This window comes from Coturnix japonica, chromosome 18 (assembly GCF_054131305.1).
Source record: "Coturnix japonica strain WE chromosome 18, WE-NBRP24, whole genome shotgun sequence".
NCBI lineage: Eukaryota > Metazoa > Chordata > Aves > Galliformes > Phasianidae > Coturnix > Coturnix japonica.
In genome coordinates this window covers 9944645-9970112 of record NC_140680.1, presented here as the reverse complement: position 1 = coordinate 9970112, position 25468 = coordinate 9944645, and the positions used below count along the sequence as shown (strand labels likewise).

The following is a 25468-nucleotide window of genomic DNA, read 5'->3' as shown; positions in this document are numbered from 1 at the left end:
ACCAGCAGCCCCATCCACCTCCTCATGTTCCACAACACGGACAGAAAGTACAACAGATTCTCAGGCTGTAGGCACGAGACAGAGAAGGGAAGAAATTGCTGCCCCAGAGCATTACAACTCATACTCCTTTAACCAAGCCAGACAGAGGGACAAACTCCAGTGCTACCAGAAGAGCAAAAGAATTTTAACCAAAGAAATCGAATCATTCAGCTAAGAGCTGAAAAAAGAATATTCCACCAAAACACCAAAGCTGTTTAACAGGCAGCAACCATTCCTCTGTTTCCTTGGGTCACTGCTCTCTAATAATGGCTTGGGGACAATTCATCCCTGCCTGTCAGTAACACTGCCTTAACAGCCTTTGAGTTATGGAGCAGTAAGAGCAGGCCTGATATCAACAGCAAATGTCAGGAGCTGCCATGCATTCAGCTGTAGGTTGTGAGCTTTTAACCTTCTTAGGGGCCACTCACCTCCCAAGGAAAGCAGCAGGCTTATACACAAACAACTGCTGCCTTTAACACAGGGTGGACCCCTCTGGCTTTGTTCCTTTTCTTCGAAGCACGTCAGGCACTCACAGTGAGATCCCTCAAAGCAAAGCTGTTGCTTTTGTATCATGAAAAAAACAAACCTACCAATTTAGTTTTCAGTCTGACTGCTCACGCCAAATTAAACGTCAAGGTAGAATAAACAGCACAGTCGGGTTTGCACACATAGTTTGTTCTTATGATTAACAAAAAGCCATCTACTTAAAAATAAAATCTCAGTCACCCATTTGAAGTTGCTGATAGGACTGTTACCATTCACAGCTGTTAAATCCATACCCAGAGCCACTGTGACCATACCTAGAGAGAAAAAGATTATGCTCCTTACTTGTTAAAATGATTTTATTCAACAGTGTAACAGCAGGCTGACTCCTACGGCACTGGAGATGGCCTGAAAGATCAATTACCCCACTGCATGTACCTACCTACAGCATGCTTGATTTTATCAAAATAGTAAAGTAGATAAGCCCAGAAGAGCTGGTACTTGGGACAATGATGATCAAGGAACAAGGAGGACAGGCCTCTCCTCTGCCTACTGACCCAGATAGGGCCCAGACGTCACCAGGCTCCCGTGGGTGAGGCAGGAGTGCGCAGCCGGCCAGGCAGGTGGCAGAGAAGGACACAGCCACTTGTGTAGGCAGCATTGTGCACCCCAGGTGTCTGTAAGCTGCTATAAAACAAAGCCAGACCTGCTCTGACTAGCAGCCCGGAGCAATTTCCCACCTTAAGAAAGCATGAGAGGAGAAAAGATGCAGTTTCTGAGCCATAGGAAGGAACGGAGACCCCTGATTGACTTGTGGGTCAAGAGCATGGGGGACATGTGAGACAAGTGGGGAAAAGCATGAAAATCAAAAAAGAAGTTGACAGATGCCTCATCCTAACACCTTCCCCTACACACACAGAGGAAGCAGTATTGTTTCAATTAGTAGGTAAAATGGTAGTTTAAGATTTCTTTCAGAAGTCCTGTTTTCAGATGCTGCTGCTTTTCTGTCCACCCAAGGGCAAGTACCTCTGTGACACCTGCAAGAACGTTTAGCTCTTGCCCAATCTAGCAGAGCTAAGGCAAAGCAACTCTGCTTCCAACAGAGAAATCTATCACCCTCTTTTATAGGCAGCGAAGAACAATTGCAGGAAGTCAGTGGCAGGGAAAGAGAATCGGAACCGCCAACTCTGAACTCTTCTTCTTGCGATTGTTAATTCTTTGTTGAAATGAAATTTCTGTGTTTCCTGTCTGACGGCAGATGAGAACATGATGTGCAGAGAGCAGCACAAGGCAGCCTGTGGGACAGAGCCACGCTGCCATCCCATGCAATGGGCGCAGCAATGGGAATAGAACGGAGTTCTCTTCTGCTCCCAGCACTGACTCACTGTAATTGCTGCTCCAGTCAATTAAGTCTTTCTACTTCAGCTTCTTCATTTTGCAGAGTGGCAGCTGGTGACATCTGTCGGCTTTTCACCAAACACGTTAAAACCTACAGATGAAAAACTCAACAGAAATATGAAGTATTACTGATCAAAGCCCCAGCATCTCTGAAGGTCTCCAGGAGTAAAAGCTCTGGGAAGATGTTTATGAAAACAAAGTAGATACACAGCACAAGAGCCAAGTCTCAGTTCAGACACAGGGCTGTACCTAGAGTGCATGTCTGTGAACAGCCTTGATTAGGAACAGTTTCCTGAATTGGGATCCAAACTTTGAAGCATGTGTAAAGTAAAATAAGTGATCTTGTTAACGGAACTTGATGTATAGGATGTAATCACATTATATATAAGTACTGAAGTTCGGCCCCAAACGCAAGTTCAAGATGCAAATTCAGATTCAATGCCTAACTAATAAACTGATACTTGTAAATACCAAGCAGTCATTAACACATTTAATAAGATTATTACCTGCGTAACAGCAGATAATACACAAACAACGTTAAGTAATCACCTAGTCCTCATTTACACACAATGGGGCATTAACACAAATAGTGCAGAAGTTGAGCTTTGATGCACAAACGCCCAAGGCTTCAAAATCACACTGGAAACTGTTTAATCCTGAACTACTTGGAGCCAGTTCTGGTACGCCAAGGACTGGACAAGGAGGAACTAATGCAGTTTTAAACTAGCTTATCCATACTGCAAGCAAGAAAAGACTGGAACCCTTAAGCCCTACATGACTTACATTTCATCCTCACATTACACCATTTTTCAAAGCAGAATTCTCCAGTATCTTTTATTTATGTTCTTTTTGTTTTTCCTGACTGCTGACTCTTCACACTTGAAGGCCAAGGAGTGAAATGAGGGAATGGTTTTCCTTGCCAGCCGGCTCCTCCCTCTTAATTCGAGTTCCAAGAACATAATGAAACTAACAGAGGAAGTTTCTGAAACAAGGAGGAGCACTAAGAATGAGAAAACAAGGTTAGCCATGAGGACTGTCATTCATTATATAACACAGCATTTAAGTAAATGGACATTTAGGGAAAGGGGCCGAGAGAAACACGCTCAGCAGCAGCTTCTGTGGCATTATGTCATCTGGGCTTCTGGTTATTTAGCAGGTACAGGAAAGATTTTATATAGAGAAATAACAAAAGCATTTACTTCTAGGACAAAAGGCTATGAATCCCCACAACACTTATATAAAGAGGGCACAAAATGAATGGATTCAGCTTCCGTTCATACAGATTTCTTTTCAAGGAGCTATTCCTGCTGGTTTCTCCCTTCAGCCAGCCTCCTTTACTCCTCTGTCCTGTTCTGCATAATACCTTCTTGTCAGCTGTGCTCTGAATTTTGTGTTCTTGTTCTTTCGGTGCGTAAGGACCTTGTTTTCTATTGCCCAGGAATACACAGGAATTGCTATTACTGAAATAACCCCAAAGTGAAAACTATTTTAGATGCCACAGACGAATGGAAGAAAGGAAGCAGTATAACATGGGGTTTTTTAATGTGTTTTTGTGTTTTCTTTCCTGAATAAAATGTTAGGCTCAAGCATATTTCAAAGGTAATTAGGAGGAGGAATGTATTTATAATCTGAGAAACTCAATGGTGGAATCCTGCCAGCAAACATTTTATTTCCTTTTAGGCAGCGAGGCAGGCGTCAAAATGAAGGATGAAAGAGAAATGTATTTTTAATAAAGTGAGCAAACTACACTTTGCTTCATCAAAATGGGAGAAAAATGTCATGAAGAAAAAATGTTCAAGTAAAAGGACTGGTATTTAAAGGGACCCAGCCCTTCACTGGGCTGAAAACAAGTGGACGTCTGCGTGGCAGTACCGTATTCTGGAAATCAGAAAGAGAGGAGGGGGCAAGAGAGAAGAGGAACAGGATCAAACATACGGCTCTCCACAAGCTAATTAAGTTGTCCACATACTTAAATAGCCCAGGTAAACTGCAGCCATCCTGTTGCAGAGCCTCCATCCCCTTTAAGCTCAGAAGCTCCAGCTCCTTGCAACTCCCCCGCATCCCCCAGCCCTGTACCTCACCCATTCCCTCTGTGAGCCTCTTGGTCCTCAACTTTGCTCCCTTTCCAACGAAAGACCCCTCAGAACAGAGCTTCTCTTCCCTGCCTTGCTCCCCCAGTTCTATCACACTGACCCATAGTCTCTTGCTGCTCCCAGTGCTGCTGGCCTCAGTGCCTGAGCACATCCCCTCCTCTCAGCTCTCCCCACAGACAGTCCTGATCTCTACAAAACTCTAACTATAATTACCCAGAAATTACCTATTTGTGGAATTCAGAGCAAAACCAGAACACATCCACAGGGGGAAAAATAAGAGATACTTCTCTCATAGTTTCTAGAAATCAAAAAACATTAAGACTTTGTTTCTGTCTGTTACAGCTGAACATCTTCAAACAAGACACAATTAAATTAAATGAGATTAACGTAGCATCAGAATGTTGTGCCTTTCTTTTTTGAACACTGCCTTCTGAAAGCCAGGACAGCAAATGTGAGGCTGGCACTGCACTACTCTACGTAACACAGAACTGCCTGAAGACAAATAACCTCTGCTGAAGGGAAGTGGAGGGGGAGAACAATAAAGTGAAGAAAACAGCTCCATCTTCATAAGGCTTAAGAGCACAAAGACCAGTCCACACTCTACTGCATGATAAATTCTTCTGCATCAGCAAGAGATTTCATGAAAGTGATTGGTTCAGACTGTCCTATTTATATTCCAATCTGGGAGAATTTCTGCATATACTTCTAGAACTCAGTGCTATCTTTTAGATGTTTACAATTGTACTCCTTATGAGGAAGCACAGCTCGAAAGTAACATCTGGCTTCCAGATGAAGTTCCTGGTTTTGACTCAGCTGTCAAGAAATAGCCATAGTGATCCCACCCTGCCAGAAATACATGAATGACAGACCCATCATACACCCATAATGTGCAGTTGGCACCCGGTTTACCAGCACTTGCTGGTCAAGATACAACTTGTCACACTCCAGCAACCAGATTCAGTAGGGTCACATTTGATTTACTGTTGTGAAATCAGTGAAGGTCTGAGATTTCACCTGTATCTGAAAATATGATCCTATTTACATTATTGGCAGAGCTGGTCCTGTGGTGGGCTCTCCAGCCTTTTATCCACAGTACACAGTGGTCTATGGATGTGGACAGCAACTAACAAAACATGTGATCTGCCTTAGGATATGATTATTAAATAAATACTAAGAAATCCGGAGAGCCTGAAATTCTGCTGGTAGCTCTGCATGCCTGTCTACGTTAACATGGCACTTTGATGTCTCCTGCATTAAAAGGCAGTCTGTGTTTCTGGCTTATCTGGACTAAACCAGATACATAACTGCATCTGCAAACATTCTTAAAAAGAAATAGAATAGGCAAAACAAAACCTATCCAAACACACTCGATTCAAACACAGTCCATCTAACTGCGGACTTCATTGGTGCACACCTGCCATGATCACAACTGAAATACACCAACACATCAGGATAAGGAAGGCCTGTAGATCGAGACAAGATCGTTATTAACAGCTTTTTGGCACAAGTTTTCCATTCTGGGGGCAGCTGCCTTGGTGCAGGAATCCATAGACATTTCAGAGCTTGTGCTTGGATACAAGACAAAAAAACCAGATGATTCCACGACTTCTTCCCTCATTGCAAGACTGTTCTTTTCTTACCACCTCTGACATTTGAATTACATACCTAAAAAAAATACTCCTGCACTCTTCAAAATACAAGCTCAACGACTTCCACAGCTTCTCCCTCCACAGTATTGCTTCAGCTCTGTTTACTGTGATTCAGTCATTTTCACAGCAACGAACTATGATGCCATGAAGAAAGCATCTGTGTCATCAACGAGGGAACAAAGCAGGACAGTTAAAGTTCAGAAGGAACAATACAGAACTTTCCTACAGAGCCGGAATTTAATATTCCTGTACTTACTCAAGAACAATTTTCCACTCCAGCTATTTTAAGATAAATAACGTATTAAGAAGACTTAGGAAGAAATATTTACACTCAATGTATAATTGGTTATTTGTGGCACAGGCATCAACAGGCTCTGTCTGTACAACTGCTATGTGCCCATCTGACTGCCGAATAATCTTTCAGGTGCCCTCAAAGGGCTATTGTTGAAATGCAGTTAGTCATGGCACGGCCTGGCACCAGCAGTTACGTAAGGCAGCAGCCCACGAAGCCTTGTGAAGCCTTGTGAAGCATTGCACAACATACTGAGGTGGAACACGCTCACCAGGAGCATGCTCACAGAGCCACCAGTTGCTCAGGAGCAGGCAGCTGATATTAAAACAGCTCAACAAAAAAGTGCAGTCCCTGCAATGTGTACAGAGGCACCTAGTTAACCAACACAGAGCAGTGTTTCGGCCACTGGCTATAAATGGCTGTGGTTTGTGGCTGTGGAAGCGAGCATGACCACACACAGCTCAGTATAGGGCACATGCAAACCTTCTCGATACTGCTGCATGCACAGCTCTAAGCACAACTCATCCAACCAGGAGAAACCCTTCCAGCTGGCTGTGGCTTCTTATTCTTCTTTCGTGTCCTCCCCGCGATCTTCCAGCCAAGAACAGGTGATACCTGCTGCAATCACCAGCGTGCAGTTCTACAGGAGAGACAGCTTATTTGGAAAGTAAGTTCAGCAAGTAACTTTGCCAAATGAACCACTATGTACTAGTGCAGCTTGTTAAACAATGAGCTGAGAGGGAGCGCAGGTGGATGGAGCACAGAGCACTGCGATCCCATGAGAAACACTGAGCTGCTTGAGACTCCACAAAGAGATTGCAAATTAAACTGCTGAACAAATATGTACGTTTCCACTGGCATTTGACAGTCATTAGGCAGTGCCAGAATGTCACTCAGCATTTTACATGGAATCACAGCATGGTTGGGATGGAAGGAACCTTAAAGATCACCCAATATCAACCCACTGCAGTGGGCTGGTTACCCCCCTTCATATCAAGATGCCCAGGGCCCCATCCCACCTGGCCTTGGGCACCCACAGCTCTGGGCAGCAATGTCAGTGCTTCACTGCCCTCTGAGAATAGTATTTGTTCCTAACATCTCACCTATTCTAGCTTTACAACTGGCAAACATTCACACATGAGCAGAACAACTCCCCTAAAAGCTGAAGTGAGATTTGAGGTGTTACAAGAAAGCTTTTAAGTCATGACCCTCACAAATCTGTCAAAAGAAAAATGGTAGGATTACGAGAGAGAGCTTTGCTCCTTTCCTTAAGCCTGTAGACTGAAAGCAAGCTATTTTTCTCAAGCTCAGAAGTGCGTGAGAACCTTCTGTCAAAGGGGTGGCTTAGTGCTGAAAAAGATTTTTCTCTTAAGACTGCAGATCACCTACTATCTGCCAGCTTGATCTCACTAATCTGCCTGGGAATCAAAGGAGGACAAACAGAGCTCCCTGATGCTGCTGAAGCAGTTTCTATCACCAGTTTCGCAACCATGCCAGGCCAGTTGTCTCGGGCATCAGTTTGCCTATTAGCCATCACCACTCGTAGGTCGAAATTAAAAACATTCCTAATCACACTGCCCTCTCCTGAAGGCAATAATGCTGAAAGTGTGTCAGTTTCAGCTGACTGGATGATTGGACTTTAAAAAAACAACAACACAAATGGGAACCAAAGACCTGCCCGTGGCCCAGAACAACCAGAACACTGTTCAGCAGTCCATCAGAATACACATGTAGAAGGTACCATTTATTACAGATTTACCATGGAGCAACTGACTGTGGACTCCATTGTGCTGTTCAGAGGGAATAAATCTGCCACTAAGAACTTCCACTCTAAATCAGCACTTAAACCAAAATCCCTTCTAAGCCTGGTTCCTTCCTCCTGACCTCTAAAATCCAGGCACAACATACTGGTGAAAAACAGTACTTCATTTAGGATACCAAGGCATAAGGGGAAAAATACAACAGAAGTCTTAATCAAAGCGTCAGAATTAGTAGTGAGAAATAAACTCTGAAGTGTTTGGTTGAATATAAAAATAAGGATGTGCAGCTGTTTGCTACTCTCTGCTGCACAAGTGGTCAGGGCACAACTGAGAATCGCCCCAGTTAGAACAAAAACTTGATTTCGGAATTGTCTATTTTTGTTTGTCTCAGCCCAGTTACAGCTGCCAGCACAGTAGAGGAGTTTCAGAAACTGCAACAAAGCCATCAGTAAGTGTCATGCAAATAGGCAGATGCCAAGAAAAGCCATCAGATTCAGAAGCAAACTGAACTTGCAGCAAGCTTCTCCCCACCATGTCTACTTCCAGCACAAAGAAGTCACTTACTACTCCTGTAACTCTCAGTGTTAGAGCAAGCTGAACTCCAGCACTGCTGCTCTCCAGTGCTAAGTCTTTTGCTGAGCAGATCACGTAACATGTGAGAAACCTTCTGGCCTGCAATCACCATTCAAGATTACCCAAGCTATACAGTTTAATCTAATTATGATTTTAACGACTACAGAAGCTGCAAATACACAGGTGACACTGTCTTAAATGCTCAAGGGTAAAGTACCCTCTCTGTTTCACATGTGCACCTCAAAATCCCCAGATAAGTACGAAGCTTTGCTGAGATGAGCACTAACAAACCAGGGAAAGGAAAAAGCAACAGCGTGTTGATGGAAAAGGCAAGAAGCGACAACATGATTTACAAACTGAGAAGGAACCAGACTTTCTGTACATACAAACTGATTCAGGAGCTCTGCAGGAGGGTTGATGTCTTGTAATGTGCACAAAACACACCTGTACCAAAGCCTCCAGTCTATAAAATGGAAACTCGATTCCTTACAACCATCAAAGGACAGCAGAGATTAGGGCACGTGAAATGCTCTGACAAATGGAAAGCACTGGGCAAGTGCAAAGGATTATTAACAGCCTAACACTCAGAAGAAAACTCTTGTTTATGCACTTGAAATTCTTTTACTGCAAAAATACTATTTTATTTCTAATTGAAATGCATTTTATATTGGCAAAAGGAATCGATTGGCAACGTTGATAAGCCAAGAAAACAGAAATCTTACTGAAAAATAAATACGCTGCATGAGTGATAAAACAAGCTGTTTCCACATCTGATACCAACCAGGACACCTCAGACTCTGCCTCAAGGAGAATCCTTCCAAGTAATGTATCCAAGCACTTTGTGTTCTCCAACTGGGGCAAATCTGAACCCGTAAGTCTATGAGATAGGAAAGATTAAGTCAAATGGCCAGAAATGCCTTCTTAAACTTCAACTAATGGAGAATAGGGTCTTCATTGGTGAAAGCTGCAGGCTTTGGAAAAAAAAAGAATATCTTTCTACTTGGAATCTCTAAATTTTGGACTCTAGAAGATACATAGGTGCAATTTCTTTATCTAACTCTAATCCTTCATTCATAAGGTAACACACATGAAGTGTTACGGTAAAGACAGAGTGCCAAACTGTACCTCGCAAAGGGAACATCCAGTTGAAATCCCTGACAGAAAATCCTTGCATTTAAATGACAGAAACCATCACGTCTTCCTTCAGAAATACACCACAGGTGGAAACTTCCCTCCTCTCAGCCCGTCGTGTTATATCACTGTCAGGAAGTAGCTGCACATTTTTAACGCATGCATCATTCTTAACCTACTCAAATAAAACTTTCCAACCTCAACAGAGTTTGTTCCACTGACTGCACAATGAGCAGAAGAGCTAAAAGACTGTCTCTAACCTTTGCAAAAATGCTGTTCCTGAGCTCTGTTCAAGCTGCTAAAAGAGGAAAGCAGTTTGTTGTATGTGACATTAGTTTCTCTGTACCATGAAGTTCTTGGTTTATACCAAGTGCGGCCTTTGAAGTCTCATCTCTGCAGAAAAGATGAACTTCAGTACACTTACACTGTGTGAGTAGGTGCTTTGACATGTCTGTTTCTAATCCTCCAACTCGATGACAAAGAACTTACTTGCACCTGTGAATCTTTAAAGTGCAGATGGGAACTGATGTCTCTGTAACTTATTAATCCAACTAACTGAGCTTTTATTCAACACCTTTACACCATTCTGAAGCACAGCACAAGTGCTCTCTCTTAAGATGATTACTCTTTGTGAAGCTGCATTTGGAGATCCAACAGAACTCACATTTTTAAGACATCTGAAATAACGTTTTATCTGCTATTATGTGCAACAGCCACAACCCAGGATCCCTCATTGTTCGTGTATTCTACAAGTCTGAAAACAGATGGCACCAGGGCTTGCAGCTGGCAGAATGTCTCCAAAGCTGAGAAGAGTTTTTCTACCAAGCTTTATACAAAGGAAGAAACAGGGCTCTGGGACCCGGATCCCACATGATCCAGTAGATGCTGTTTCCAGCTTCAGCAAGTTTTCATTCAGAAGCAACTGCTCCATGTTCAACAGTGCCTCACAGATCACATACAAGATCCTGCCATCCTGTATAAATGAGAGGCCTGGTTTAGAGTTACAGCAGAAACACAGTGCACAGCTTTTGTATGGGAGAACAGAACTGTGCTATTTTCTCTATGTCAAAGGGACAGTTCTGCATGGCTTATGGTGGTTCTATGTGCAAAACATGAGTTCAACCATTTGAGTCATAAGGGACACTTAAAGGCAATCTGGTCCAACTCCCTGCAGTGAAGAGGGAAACCCACAGCTCCATCAGTGCTCAGAGCTGTTCACATAAGAGCACAGTACCCCAAGTGAGATCTCATAGGCCTCAATTCCCAGATCAGTGTATTTCTATGATAATCCTAACGCTAGGATAGAACCTACATGAAAAGGCTCCTACAGATAAGTGCATTCTGCACTGGAGAGTTACACAGCTTTGATTTAGGAAAGGGTCAAACCTGCGGTTATCACTGCAGCCCCACAGCAGCACAGGAGTCCCTTAGCTTCGCTTTGGGAGTGCACAGAGTGCACACTGAGTGTAAACTGAGTGCACATTGAATGTACATTGAGTGCTCGGGCCCCAGCCCCTCGCAGGCCTCACCCCGCCCTCCAGGCCCGATCCCGGCCGCCTCCCCACGGCCCCACCGCCGCCCGGGGCCTCTCCACCCCCCGCTCCCGGGGCCGCTCGAAACTCCTCACTCCTCCTTCTGCTTTACACAACGCCATTATATAACGATAATTACACGCCGGGCCACGGGTTCCCACGCCCCGACCCAGACCCACTTGGCGCTGCCGCTCCTCCCCGGGCCCGGCCTGTTTTACAACACCTGCTCTCGAAGCAGCGACGAGCCCGGCCCCGTCCGGCCGCACTCACCTCCTGAAATCAAAGGGCATGGTGCTGGTGCTGGTGGTGCCGGGTGCCGGGCAGGCTGAGGGCCCCGCCGCCCCCCGGGCCCGGCTCTCGCCTCGCTGCCGCCGGCTGCAGGGCCAGGAAGTGACGGCCCCGCAGCGCTCAGCCCATTGGGCGGATGGGACCGGCCGGAGCTTCCGCAGCCGGGTTACGGGCAGCGGCGGGAGATGGGGAGGTGTTGGGATGATGCTGGTTCGGCCCCGTGTGCTGGGGTCAGGGTTTGAAGTGACCACCACCAGCAGCAGCACTGCCAGGTTTAATGCGGTGCACATCGCTGATCTCACGGTGCTGCTTGTGCCCTTAACAGATCCACATCGTAGCCTCAGTCGGGGACTTTCTGCTGTAGATAAGCTGTGATCAATTAGGGAGTGAAGTGGTGCCTTGGTACCGTGTGTGTTAGGAATAGAATCAGGAATGGGATGGGATGGGATGGGATAGGATAGGATAGGATAGGATAGGATAGGATAGGATAGGATAGGGTAGAATGGATAGAGTAGGATGGGATGGGATGGGATGGAATGGAATGGAATGGAATGGGTAGAGTAGAGTAGGATAGGATAGGATAGAATGGAATGGAATGGAATGGAATGGAATGGAATGGAATGGAATGGAATGAATAGAGTAGAGTAGAGTAGAATAGAATGAATAGAGTAGAATAGAATAGAATAGAATAGAATAGAATAGAATAGAATAGAATAGAAAGATTAGATTAGAATAGAATGAATAGAAAGATTAGAATAGAATAGAATATTGAATAAAGTAGAATAGAATAGAATAGAAAATAGAATAAAATAGAATTGAAAGATTAGAATAAAATAGAATAGAACGAGTAGAATAGAATAGAATGAGTAGAGTAGAATAGAATGAATAGAGTAGAATAGAATAGAATAGAATAGAATAGAATAGAATGGAATTGAATTGAGTAGAATAGAATAGAATCAATACAATACAATACAATACAATACAATACAATACAATGTTAGGAATAGAATAGTTAGGAATAACACAGGAATGGAATATAGCTACTTTTGTCTTCTCAGCCTAAAAGCAGAGCAAGAGAAAGAAATCCAGGTGGGCCAAGCTCTGGTTTCCCTTACATTCAAGAGGATTAAAGCAGTTCTGCTCTTCCTCGGAGGGTAATTGTGAGAAGAAATGCATTAAAGATGAATAAATATCACAGTAATGAGGGCGGTATAAATACATACTGAGGAAGGTAGAAGCAACCAGAAGCTTATTGGGAAGACTGGACATTTCTAAGGAAATGAAATGGCGGCTATCTGAATATGCTGTGTGTGTATTTAGATACATAAAGTGGAGGAGTCCTGGGGTGAGATAACGAGGCACAATCCCTCAAAAACCCCCAGGGAACAGATAAGCCTAATTGGCTTTTTGATCTCAGAGATCTAAATTAGCCGAATTGCATTGTGCAAGTGCATTCAGCACAATGCAGACTGGTCAGCCACCAAACCCTGCCACGCTGTGCATCGTGCTCCCAAATTGAACAACCTGCTGAAACCAATGGGATGATTCTCATCTCTCAAGAGGTCAAATTGATTGTGTAGGTGTAGCCAAGGAGGTCTTATCTGTAGTGGAAAAGCAAAACAACAAACAAAAAAGCAGCAGTAAAGCAGTGCCTATCAAGTTCTAGTTGCACAACCCAGTGCTAGTCTGGACTCCTGGCAAGGCCCCTGTGTGTTAGAGCTATTATTAACCATCTTGTGCAAAGACCAGCTCAGGAACCAAGGCAGTGCTAAAGTGGTTACAAAACTATTTAACCTGTAGGGTAGACAAATGGAGAGGACACTCATTCCTCTGTCAGACCCAAGGATTGAGAATGCAACACAGTGAGAGCTCTCAGTGGGAAGCTTTGTTTCCAACTAAAAGGTCAAACTGAAGAAAATGATGCACCCAGAGCAGCGCCAAGACAGCTTTCCAATTTGATCCAGTCCACTTACGTCCTTGCCGAGGGAAGAAGAAGTTAATGCCCTGAGATAAGACCCTCATCACAATATTGTTTAATTACATAAGACTTCTAGTGAGCCTGAGATAAGCACAGGAATTTGTCCTCAGTCCAGCTGGGTGCGGCTGCTCAGATCATGTTGTGTATGAGAATGAGAACTGAAAGCCTGGGTTTATTTGAGGCGCTTGTCCTATCATTAGAACTGGAATAAATAAACTGATACTGACAGCTGATTTAAATGTTATCTATTTTTTTTTCATGTAGGTAATAGATGAATGTTTACTAATAACAGCAGCCCTAAAATTATCTATTGTTTCTCTTTGAGCAGCATTAATAACACTAATTGAAACAACTCTGAAATCAGCAAGTAATGTTTTTCATGACTCTTTCACCAGGGAACAGATTGAAGCAGAGGGTTGAATTGGATGAGCTAAAGCTACAGAGTAAGATCAGATTCACCTCTAAAATTAGCAAATGCCCCCTCCCTCTCTTCCCCCCCATTCCTAAATCTGTGCTCATAGTTCTGTTCACAAAAAGGAGTATTGTCCTGATTTCGGTTCACTTTCATCTAAATAAATCAGATCATAGATGACTACCAGGATTCCTAACTCATGCTTCATAGAAAAAAAAAACTTCTGCCTCCTTCCTAGAAACAAGTGACCCACACTTGCTTTGTTTGAATCATCTTGATAGCCCGTAAACTTGCTCTTACAAATAACAGTTTGTTTCACTGGTTTTCCTAAATCTTCCCGGTTTCTAGATGAAAATGCCTAGAAAATGCTATTCTTTGCTTCTAACCGCATGTTAATGTAGTTTATAGTAATCTGTGTTGATTTCTTTTTTATCTCTAAGTTGTTAAAATTTCCTTGTTCTCAAAGAAGTGCAGTGAGGACTTTACCCATTCACCATGATTCTGCACAATAAAACAATCTCAAATGCCCTTGTATGATGTCCTCCTTTGTTTTGTTTGTGCTTTATACACATGGCTGAGCTTTATGTTAGCCCCTGGCTTGTACTACCACTCCTGAGCTGGGAACGTATTGCAAGTGCTGCGACTGGGTCACGAGCAGCATTGTTTGCTAAGGGTAAAGCAGGGTGCATACAGTCATCGTTTAGGTCACCTTCATTTTGTTCATCAATTGGGAATGTACAATGACTGTTAAGGAAGGTGCAGCGCTTATTCACTTCGCCCCTTCTGCCACAGCAGTGTTTGCTCACAGCTGAACTGTAGCTTTTTGTTTGGGACAGCGTGTGACAGGCTATGCACTCCACAATGTTTTACCATTGTGCGTGTATTCACAGGATATGTTTGCAGCACTTGTGTCAGGGTGGGTTTGGGATTTAAGTGAGCACATTGCTACGCAGGGCGTGTTTACTTGATTATGTGTTGTATTCTGCAGGGTGTGACTCTGGCTGCATGAAGCATTGAACACAACTGCCGTTCAGGAAAAGGAAAAAACATTTCAGAGAGTGAACAGAAGAAAAGTTATAAAACATTTAGAAATATAAATAACAGCATGTGAGGAAATATTTCTGAAGGAACAGGATGCGCCTGTAGGTGAAGAATTCAAACACAAGTGCTGTGCTAAGTATAATCAGTAATGAAAGCTCAGCCCTTCCTCTTAGCATTTTAGTAAGCTACTTGTTGGCAGCGTTTTCCAAGTATCAGGGAGCAAAGAAGTGAGCTTTAAGTCACATCCTCACGCAGTGTAGGATGCCGTTGTCATTATCCTATATTCTATAGCTATAAATCTATTACAAGACTGAATCTTGAACAGACAGCGGGATAAATTCATATCTGTTCAACTTATACAAAGGTCCTTCCTCATTGTCTGAGTTTTTCCCTAACAGCATGAAAACAACCTCTCTTCTTCCTGCTCAATACACAGAGGCAACAACATGATCATTTTATGGATCCCAGGGCTGTGTGTGTGTGTGTGTCTGTGTATATGGGAGGGGGCCCACACAGCCACACAGCCTTTTCCCTGCCCCATGTCACTGAGCGAGCACTGAACTGGTCAATGCTAATGGAAATCTTCAGCTTTTAAAGCCCTGAAAACGTACCCTGTGTTTAATAAGGTTTTTCTTTGCTTGCTTGTTTGCTTTAGTTTTCGGCATGTCAGGTATTTACTATGGCAAAGCCACAGTGAACAGTAAGTTTTTTGTGTTTGCTTCCTTTTCCACTGTGGAAATGAACTCTGCGGATAAGTTCCAGCTGCTGTCAGCCTTGCCTCACACAGCCCCTCTGTACTGATCAGTGAACAGTGCAGTTCGGGAGACTGAAATCGTGTGCAGGGTCACGGCCAAAGGAGATGGAGTTAACCGGATGCATGTTAACCATTAACTGGAGGTAAGCAACGTAATCAAGGACTTTGAACGCAAAAAACAGAGGGCCGAATCTCAAAGAGATTTCAATTAGTAACAAAGAACAGTTTGAAGTTTAGCATCTAAAGGAGTTCACTTAATTCAGTAATTCAAGGGAAGACTATTCTACAGTGTGTTAAATGCCTAAATTCCCTGTACTTGGGAGAGGAATAATTAGGAACCTAAGGACTTTTGCCCATGGCTAGTACACTGAGTAGTGAGACGCCTGTATCAATCAGCAGGAAATACATGGGAGAAGGGATTGTCTGAGGATATCCCTATGAGACCCTGATATGGAACCAAAAAGAGATCATTTATGGCTTTAAGTAAGTCACATTTAACATTGACACTTGAATCAGACTTCTCCATGGAAATTTTCCTGGGAGATAATCCACCATTGTTGTTTTGCATACTCCCAAGTTCACTTCTGGACCTTTGAACTTATAGGGAGTGCTGTGAGAAATTTCAAGCATTCAGGGGAAGAAAGGAGAGGGCTCTCAGTCCAGTGTCAGAAAGCTGAACTGTTGTGTGACCAGGAGTGCCAACTGTTGTGCTGGAATAGAGTGGCTGGTTAGGGCCCTTCTCTTGGAAACGGTGGTAATGGTAGGGCTGGGATACTGGTGATACTGGGCTGGGGGGGGGGGGGTCCATGACTTATTAATGTTAAATACATATAAGTACATAAGCACTTCCAAGAGTTCCTTCCCTTCAGCCTTGTCCTTGGTGTCCTGTTCAATCACAACATGCCTAGTAGATTGGGTCCTTTGGGTCCTCCTTTCCTTACTGGCAAAAAAGCCCACCATATTTTGGGAGAGAAGTAGGCATGAGAATTCAGCCCAGGCAGAGCAGTGAGGCTGCTGGGCACAGAAAGGCAGCAGACCTTTAGGCGCCAGAGGAAGCTTTCACCAGGAGCTGTAGGCTCTTAGAGCATCTGACGTAGCTGAGGGAGGGGAGGACAGGCTTTCCGGGGCTGCTCTTAGGAGCACCGGCGCCAGCAGTCTGCACAAGTTGCACTTCGGTGCCTGAGTGCTATTTTGGATCTCTCCCAGAGACCTCGTACCAGCATAGTGTCAGTGGGGAGTCAGTGTGAGAGCTCAACAAGGGCTGGTGATGCCGAGTGCTTGGTTTGTTGTGTTAAGAGTGACCTCAGGGTGGGTGGGTTTGTTCTCAGCTTGGGCTGTGGAAGGCAGGATGAGTATCCTGAGTGTGAAGTCAGGCTGAGCTCAGGTGGCTGCCCAGACAGAGTGAATGCTATTCTGTACTCAGTGATGTATGGAAAGTGGTGCTTTTCAATGAAACATGTATGTGAGGATTCAACAGCATTGGGCCACTCACTGCCCCCCCAGCACTGAACAAGTTAAACGAGCCAAAATCTTGGCTAGGAGGAATTTTCCAAAGAAAACACTGGAAGCTTAGTTGGAAAACCAGCCAAATCCTTCAGCAGCAGCCCGTGGGCACCCAGTCATGGTGTTGCAGTTTAGCATTCTCATCCATCATTGGATCCATCAGAACTGGAGTGAGATGTTGAATAGCACTTTGCCGGTTTACTTTTGGCTGCTGCCTTATCAGCTTTCTCAGGGGTTTCCTCCAGATATTGTGTAGCATTTGGGGAGCTGAATAAGCCCAGTGGGACTCCACAGACAAGAGAATCCTACTCTTTTTCATTTTTGTCATAATTAGAATATGGATTTTTAATTGCTGCTTCTGTGAATTGCTAGCAGGCGGCCTCTCCTGCAACTAACACTTGTGTTTTCATCACTCTTCTTTGGTTGTTTGCCAGCAGGATGATGGTCAGCGGATTGGGAAGGTTTTCTCAGTGCTAAACAATCTGTTGCAGAAGTCAGGGTGTGGCCAGAGAAAATCTTCCAAAAAGAGGCTTTTGTAATCTAGAAAGAATGAAGCCAGAGGAGGCCGACTCTGGCCTGTATTGATTGCACCTGGAGTCTGTGGACTCAGCATCTCTGAAACACCATTGTTAGGGCCTCTGATTAGGAGGGAGGTTAGTTTTGGGTGGCCAATTTCAGATGTCATAGGATCCAATCTGGCATCTATCTTTCTTGCTGTCTGCAACCATCTGCTGTTTGGCCAAAGAGAGACTCCAGATTGGAGATAGTCTCCAAGGGTTGTCTTTTATTGTCAAAGGAGATAGTGAGAACAAGCAAGTGCTGTAAACACACAAAACGTGCAAAAAGGAGTGGAAAGATATGAAAGAATGAAGAGAGAACCTGCTTGAGATGTGAATAATCATCAGGAGGGAATAAGGAAGAAATGAGAGCAGATACACAGCCGGTGCAGGAACTGAGAGGTAAGAATAAGAAGTTTCATGCTATCACAGGAGCTGACTGGAGATGTATCTGGGGAGCTGGGAAGATGGTTCAACAGAAACCAAACTCAAAAGAAAGATCCCTTTCAAATGAGTGTGCACGAGGAGAAATAAGTAAACCAAGTTGAATAAAGCAACAAACACAGAAAAATCTGCCAGCCAGGCTTCTCAGTCTCCATTCTCAGCCTTAACAAAGGAGACCCCTTTCAGCCTGTCTCTTGTGAGGTCACTTTGAGATTCTTGCTCAAGCAACTCACAGAGGAAGAGTGAAATGCTGCCCTCCTCACACAGTGATGATAAGCCTGAAGTGGAGCTATCTGGGTTTTATTTTAATTGGACTTCTAAACTTTTTTCCTGGCACTTTAAAGTTTATGAACGGAAAGGATCAGTCTGACTCAGAGACTGGGCCACTTCCAAACATTAATCTTAGCTGTTGTATGTTAATGTAGTTTGGCTCTGCAGCATCCTATGGTGTGAAATAAGATGCCTATACCCTTTCAGCTCTAGTATCAGAGAATATGTTTGAGACAAGGGCAGACTGGGACCACAGATACAATCTACTGGTATTTGATGAAGTTCTATAATAGCACAAGGCCTAGAAAACATTCATATTCTGTTCTCTTGAAATTCATATTTCATCAGCCTTCATTTGCAGCCAAAATGATAACGTCCAGAGCAACTCTTTGGCCTGTGCTGACCCTGAAATCTGTATAGGCTTTGGTTATCACAGTGTCAATCTGAAAGAAATAAACCCTGGTGCATCTGGTTGGGTTTGATGTTACAATATTTTGCCTTTTGGTTAGATTCTTAATATAGATATAACAAACATATAAGCAAAGATGACCGTCCTGTTCATCACAAGTTTTCCAGTGCTAAACCACGAGTCTATCAGTATTTATGTTTCACTTTCTTCCATTCTGTTTCCCAAATGTTTCCATCCTACAGTAATTACTTGCAAATTTTATCCATCCACTTAGGGTGTGCACTAGACTGTTTGTTTTTTCCCAACCTCTTCCTCATCATCTTCTTCTTACTCACACACTCTCTTCCCTGAAATCATCATCGGAACAGCCCTCTGCAAAAAAAAAAAGAGAGAAGTTTCCAATTCTATTTATTTCAATGGAATTTCCCCACTGCCCTTTTTCCATATTGCTGGATGTTTTTTGCTAGAGACAGTAGCGTGAGCAGCATCAAGAAGTAAAACCACGTTATAAGGGTATTCACAAAGGTTAACATTCATCTAATAATTTTCCTAGATTTTCTCTCTCAAGCTATGTGCAGGGAAAGGTTCCTCCATAGGCAGTTCAGAGTAGGAACCCCACTCCACAGAAAATGTGGGGTATTCAGAGACCTTAGAACTCTGTATCTTAAACAGATTGCAATCCATTCTTGTCTTCAGAGGAGTTACAGCAGACAAGTGCCTACTCACACTGTTGTAAATGTATTGGCCTTTTATGCTGATGTGGCCAAAGATGTTCTTAGCTGGGTAATGGTTGGATTGATGTACAGGACAGCATCCCTTCATTCTGTTCCCTGTTCTGCAGATGATTTTTTCTAAGCAGTTCTGAGTGGGCAGCCTTCTGACCTTTATTTTCTGCATGTTAGATCATTTACGCTATTATGTTAACTAACCTCTGACATTCCTCCAGAAGGATGGAGATGGACAACTGATGGATGTTCAACTGTAGATACCCAAAGGCTTAAAACTGAGACAAAGGCTGGTGTTAGTGTAGGTTAACAGTTAGCAAATAGCTCCCTTCCACTGGTGTTAGTGTAGGTTAACAGTTAGCGAATAGCTCCCTTCCACTGTCAGGGAAGCTAAACGCACCATTTTCCCACACTGCAGGGAAATTTTGTGTGCCCATTTTACATTTTTCTATTTCCCCAGTGCAGGTGCTGAAACATCCAGGCCGACGTCTGTGGGCATCTGACTGAGCAATGGCGTTTTGCGTACGCTCACCATCCCGAGGCTCGTCAGTGTGACAGGCTGGAGCTGTAGAAGATAGAGATGACTCATGACTGGAGCTTTATGTAAATGAAGAACATCTTCTGTTGCTTCCTGTTGTACCAACGAGGCCACGTAAAGTTCACGTCAGTGACATCGTGTTCCCATGTCCCCTCTGTTGTTGAGCCAGGGTGGGTATGTGGGGTGAGACCTGGTGGTTCCCCCAGAGAGGACATTAGGTCAAAACCAGCAGTGAATGTGAATGGGAAACCTCTGGAACACCAAGCTGAAGATTCCTTCCCAGCAGCAATATGTAGAGAAAGTTTACTGTCTCCTTTTGCTGCCAGTTGCAAAAGTGATTGAGCCACTGACTGTAAACTTTGAAGGGGAGCCAGATGAAGAGGAAGTGAAGAATTTCAGCAAATTGCTCTCTCCTTGGGATGTAGTCATTTTTAGTAAGATGTGTGGGTCATCTGAGTGTGACATAGCTAATCATCTCATTTAGCTTATCCAAAGCGTGACAAAAAAAATACCCTTTTGCTAAGTGACATGATGTTTCATGGCCCCTCTTAACAGCCTCACATAGGCAGCTATCCTGTGCAAGAGCAATGAGGAGGAGTGAAAGCCCTAAAGAGCAGTGCAGTGGAATTGTGTCTATCCAAAGGCACAGATAATATTAGTCCAGGTGGAGGGCCAAATTCTCTGACTCACTCACCAAAAAATTCATGCTGAAGTTCATCGAAGATGGTGGAATTAATCTAGTGTGAAAATAATATGAAAGGACAATGTCAAACTCCAAAATGTCGACCTCTTTGGATTTCTAGGGTGCAATGACTCATGTGCGTGCATATTGCTTGCAGAGACAGAAACGCACCCACAACTCTGCAGAGAGACAAAAGATATGAAAAGAAATTGCTCACTAGATAGGATTTGTCTTGCATTGTATACATCATTTAAAATTAGAAGCAAGATTTGATTGACTTCAGTTGGAGTTCTGCTTGGATAAGGAAGTAGTAGCTGAAATGAGAGATGGAAAGCATCTCTCACCAGCCCTGAGTTCACAGAAGAGTGGCTCTTTGCATACTGTGGGTTGTTCTGCTGGGTGAGGTACAGGTGGCTTCCCTCAAATCCTTTCTGAGCATTTCTCAGTGCTGTGTACATTCTTACACCCGATTCTCCTCCTTAACCTGTAGATATCATCTGACTGAAACACAATCGTTTTCTTCTAATCCATTGTGAACACTAAAATTACAGATCATACATTACAGTCATCCTAATTTAACGAAGATGAGTATATTTAGTTCATTTACTTTTGACTGTTTTTTCCCCCTTTTCTACCTTATTCAGGTCTCTGCATGTGGCAACCAGACCTACCTATTTTAACCCTATTCCTGCTAGCATTGCAGCTGCAGAACTAATCTGTGTGCTCCGACTTCCAGAGAAGTCTGCATTAAACCTCCCAGACAGGTGCTGAAGTGATTCAGCTCATATTTCTCACTGATCCTCTAAAGGTTGGTCTTATGATGCTGAGAGCTCCTCCGTGAGCTAAGTCCTTCATATATTTTTGCTCTCTCCATTGCCTGTCCTCCACTCTGTTCCCCAATGTAATGGCTGATAATTATGCTCTTTTCAGTGGTTTATCTCTCTGCCCATTGAAGCCAGCATGCTTTTTTTTCTCAGCAGAAGGCTGACTCATAAGGTATGCTGCCTTCTATCCTTAGAAAAAGTGAGTCACTAATGGATTTTCATTGTAAATTCAAGAGCCATAGACTGAAATTTTGTCCTATCAGTCTTGTCCTGAGATACGGTTTTCAATTTGGAATTTTAGTTATGTGTCAGTGAGGCTCTGTGAGATTCAATAAATGCTGTACCAGTAGCTGCATTTTATTATGTTCTGTGAGCATCCCCACTAACTGCAATACTTCCATGCTTTCACTCTTTGTGCGCTGCGTGCTTCCTATCTAAACACAGAACTCCCTTCACATCTGCATCGTGATGCATCCAGCTTCTGTTCTCACCCATCACAAAAGGTTCACAGTTGTTTTTATAGGCTATGTGAAAGCTAAGGGAACTCGGACACATGTAAAGTAATATGAATCCCTTTGGTGCTATTGAAATAGTAGAAACAGTCCTTTTGCTCCAGCAATGCTAACTTGATGACCTTTCAGACACTCGGTGAATATTCACCGCTTCTTACAGTGTCCCATAACAGAAAGATAAATGCTATTATTTCTGCTTTGTAAGCAAGGGAATTAAGGTTGAGGTGGCTTAGATTGAGACAGGGCAGCAATGGAAGCACTGTGGATGAAATGCAGGAGTCCCGTATGTTTTTTTTTACAAAGGAGCCATATTTTGTTTAAAGGATTTTGCCACATTTACAGCCGTTGAGTGACGTCAGCGTGAAGGAGCATCTGGCAGAAGCTCTGTTAAGTTGCGACATAATTTGCAATTCACAAGAGAATACCCATTTTTGCATATCCATGTTGTACTCTGTTAAACTGGCTTTGCCGGGTATTTTCAGGAGAGAGGTCTCAAGTCTCAGCTGTTATTTAAAACTCTATGATGAGGATGCAAAGGGGCTGCTATTAGGGTGGTTGCTTTGCACTTCATCACTCAGAAGTGGATATGCTGCAATGACAAGTTTGTAAATCACAGTTAGTTCCGTTCTCACACCACCCAGTAACCTTCCAATCTCTCTGTCAACTTCCTGCAGGCCTTGGGAAGCTATAATTTGTGATAAAAATGGGAGTTAAAATGTTACATGTATATCAGAGCCGAAAATTTGTGGCTGGGTGACCTTTTCATTTTCAGCAAATGCACTCATTTCCTTTGCGTTGCTTACTGTTTTCCTCTGAAGCTTGGCATAATAGGAAATCCTCCACAATTGTTCTCATTAATCAGTGGCTCCATTGTGCCGGCTGCTGCTCCTTTCGATGAGCAGCACAGAGCATCTCAACCTGCTCCTCATGGGGAACATCAGTGCCCCAGGAACTTGAATGGTTCAGTTCAGTTGTGATGGATGAGAGAACACCACTGGCAGCACGTGTGACACTCAGATGGCTGTCAGAATAAGGAAGCACCCTCTCATTTTCAGCTTAGAGAAAAAGGAAAAGCAGGCACTCAATGGATTTTACAGCAATATTTCTCATGCTTGCCATTAAGGTTAGATGAATAATGAAAACAAAGAGATTGAAAGTTTAGATTTCACCTCATTTCCATACGTGAGGCAATATGATTTGTCATGTCACCGCTAATATTTGCATAGTCATCTGACAATTATACAGAAGGCCTATGAATCTCTGGGACAAATAAGGTCTCTAGAAATGTATTCTGAAATGCCTACTCATTAGAACCAGCACATCATGGTTCATTTGGGGATCTGTTTCTCTTTGTCATCCAGCGAATGGGCCAGAATTTCTGCATTGTGGCCATACATCACAAACCACTGAGGTGAGAATTCTGAGAGAAAAGATGCATTTGCAATAGCTTCAAGTTTCTGACATTAAAAAAAAAGAAAGACTAATGTTGCCAAGATGATTTGTAATGCCAACCTATACTTGGTAAAACATAAACAAAACCATAGTGACAGATTGGTGCTCAGGAAGCTGATGGTTCTCCAAGTCTTATCTTTTGCTTCCTGTTGCAGCACAGCGGTGTTGACATCATGTTCCTGCACATGCAATATGCAAAAAGCTTGGGACTCGTAACTCGGTGGTTGCATAAATAAACAATTTTGCTCGTTGCTATTGATTTTCTGCTCTTCTGCCTTTCTCCAATAGAGCTGATGTCTGCAGGGAGCCAGGCACTCTCTGCAGACACTTTGCAGTACGTCCAGGTTTTGCTTTCCTGTCATACATCTCTCAAATGAAGCGTGCAATAAAAAAGGTAGAGCAGTGACCGGAGAACTTTAGCCCAGTCTTTACTGGCCATAGTTCCCAGAGAAAACAGAGGTGGCTTGTATGAGCAAATGTTTAAAAAAGTAGAGTAAGAACTCCAGGATATGGTCTCATACATTAATACTGGAGTCAGATCTCTAGGGAAACAAGGTTAGTGGCAGTGATAATGATAATAATAATAAATAATGCACACTCCCCTGGGATCTTGGCTGACTATCAAGACAGACTTCCTGATGATGACATGCATATGTCTGTCTCCAGTCTCCTCAAGGTATCTGCAAGGCACTATTTTTTGCAATTACAAAGGACTGGCGATGAGAACATGCGCCATAAGAAGCAATCCAGGAACATTCATCCCAGACTCCTGTCTCTGATCTCCATAGTCACTCTCATCTCAGCTCCTCAGACATTAGCAAGCCAAATCCCCGAGCAGCTCTGCCGAGTGCTGACGGTGGTGGCAGTGGCAGCTCAGAGCCTTGTGGGCTTTTGCTTTTGCTTTTGCTCATCACACTGTGCCTTGTTTGCATGAGGATGAGACAAGAGGGAGAGAGGACTCTGTCACATCCCACGAGGAATTGTGGGTCACTGGGCACATCTCGCTGCTTCTGGATGGAGCTGGGACTGTAGGCCTGTGTGACTGAGGGCTTGTTTGTGGACGTTGCTGCCCCAAACTGCACAACTGTTGTCTGGGGAAGTGGCTTCCTGACGGTTGCCAAACGTGACTGAGCACAGCCGCAGTGACGTTTGTGGCTTTTCTGTTGGCCGCATTGCTGACAATGCCCCTCTTCTTCAGCTGGGTAAGAGGGAAGGCAGCCCATGGGGAGCACCGCTTTAGCTGAAGAAAGGTGTTTTCACACCAGAATGCTGCCCTGCCCCCCAGCCACTCGCCTCCTCAGGCTCCATTTCTGCCTCAGTGCACTGGGACCAGCAGTGCTGCCCTTCATCAGGTGCAGCTCTAGCTTCCAAAAGAGCTTATAAGAGAGCTTATAAGATCTAGCTTATAAGAGAAGAACAAGAGGCATCTTGGTGTGTTATGGGAACCCCTTCCTGGCTGTTTTAGAGGAAAATGAGTTTAATTCCAGTGCATCATTAAACAAGAAAAGTGGACATTGGCCAACACAGATTCCCCCAACTCACAGACCTGTACTGATGTAGGAGAGCAATCAGAACTCAGCACACCACAGAGCACTGAGATCTCTCTCCAGAATACCACTTCATCCACTAAAAAGCAAACAGAAACCAGCAAATTTTAGCAGTGACACCACAAATTCTGTTTGTGTGGAGATTCACACTGTCCATGGCAGGGGGGTTTGGAGATAGATGACTGAGCTCCCTTCCAACCCAAGCCATTCTGTGATTCTCCTATTCTCTGATTCTCTGAAGCACTGTCTGGTCTGGCCCTGCTGTCACGTGAGGTTGGACTGAGTGTTTCAGTGTGTTCCTCATGTGTTTGGCAATGAAGAATCAAATGTTGCTGACCCATCCACTCAGACACCACACTGGGGTTGTTTTTCTGTTTCTGATTCTCATAATTTTATCACTGGTCTTGTGATGTTGGGCTGCTCAGGTTTAGTCATCGATACTTTTATGATTCTACAGAGCTTGTTTAAATAATGTACAACTGGAGATGACCTTTGTTTAAGGCATTTGATATCAGTTCTTGTTTTCATAAGCTGCCATTAGTCAGTGCTCTGAAAGGGACAACTTGAGATTAATGCTAGGTT

The 25468-nt window shown here is 43.7% G+C and overlaps 1 protein-coding gene and 1 long non-coding RNA gene across 3 annotated transcripts in view; one reads left to right on the top strand and one right to left on the bottom strand.

The window, feature by feature from the left end:
* ERGIC1 (endoplasmic reticulum-golgi intermediate compartment 1) overlaps positions 1–11342 on the bottom strand; it is a 49417-nt gene extending 38075 nt beyond the window's left edge. For both annotated transcript variants that reach the window (XM_015876083.2, XM_085519200.1), the window contains exon 1: positions 11221–11342. In XM_015876083.2, the coding sequence (XP_015731569.2) occupies positions 11221–11240 (20 nt within the window). In that variant the 5' untranslated portion in view covers positions 11241–11342. The remainder of the gene's footprint in view (positions 1–11220) is intronic.
* An 857-nt stretch (positions 11343–12199) lies between these two features.
* Positions 12200–23598, top strand: LOC116654065 (uncharacterized). Its single transcript, XR_004308936.2, has 2 exons — positions 12200–15566; positions 19792–23598. It is a non-coding gene; the product is annotated as an uncharacterized LOC116654065 (long non-coding RNA).
* The last annotated feature ends 1870 nt before the right edge of the window (positions 23599–25468 follow it).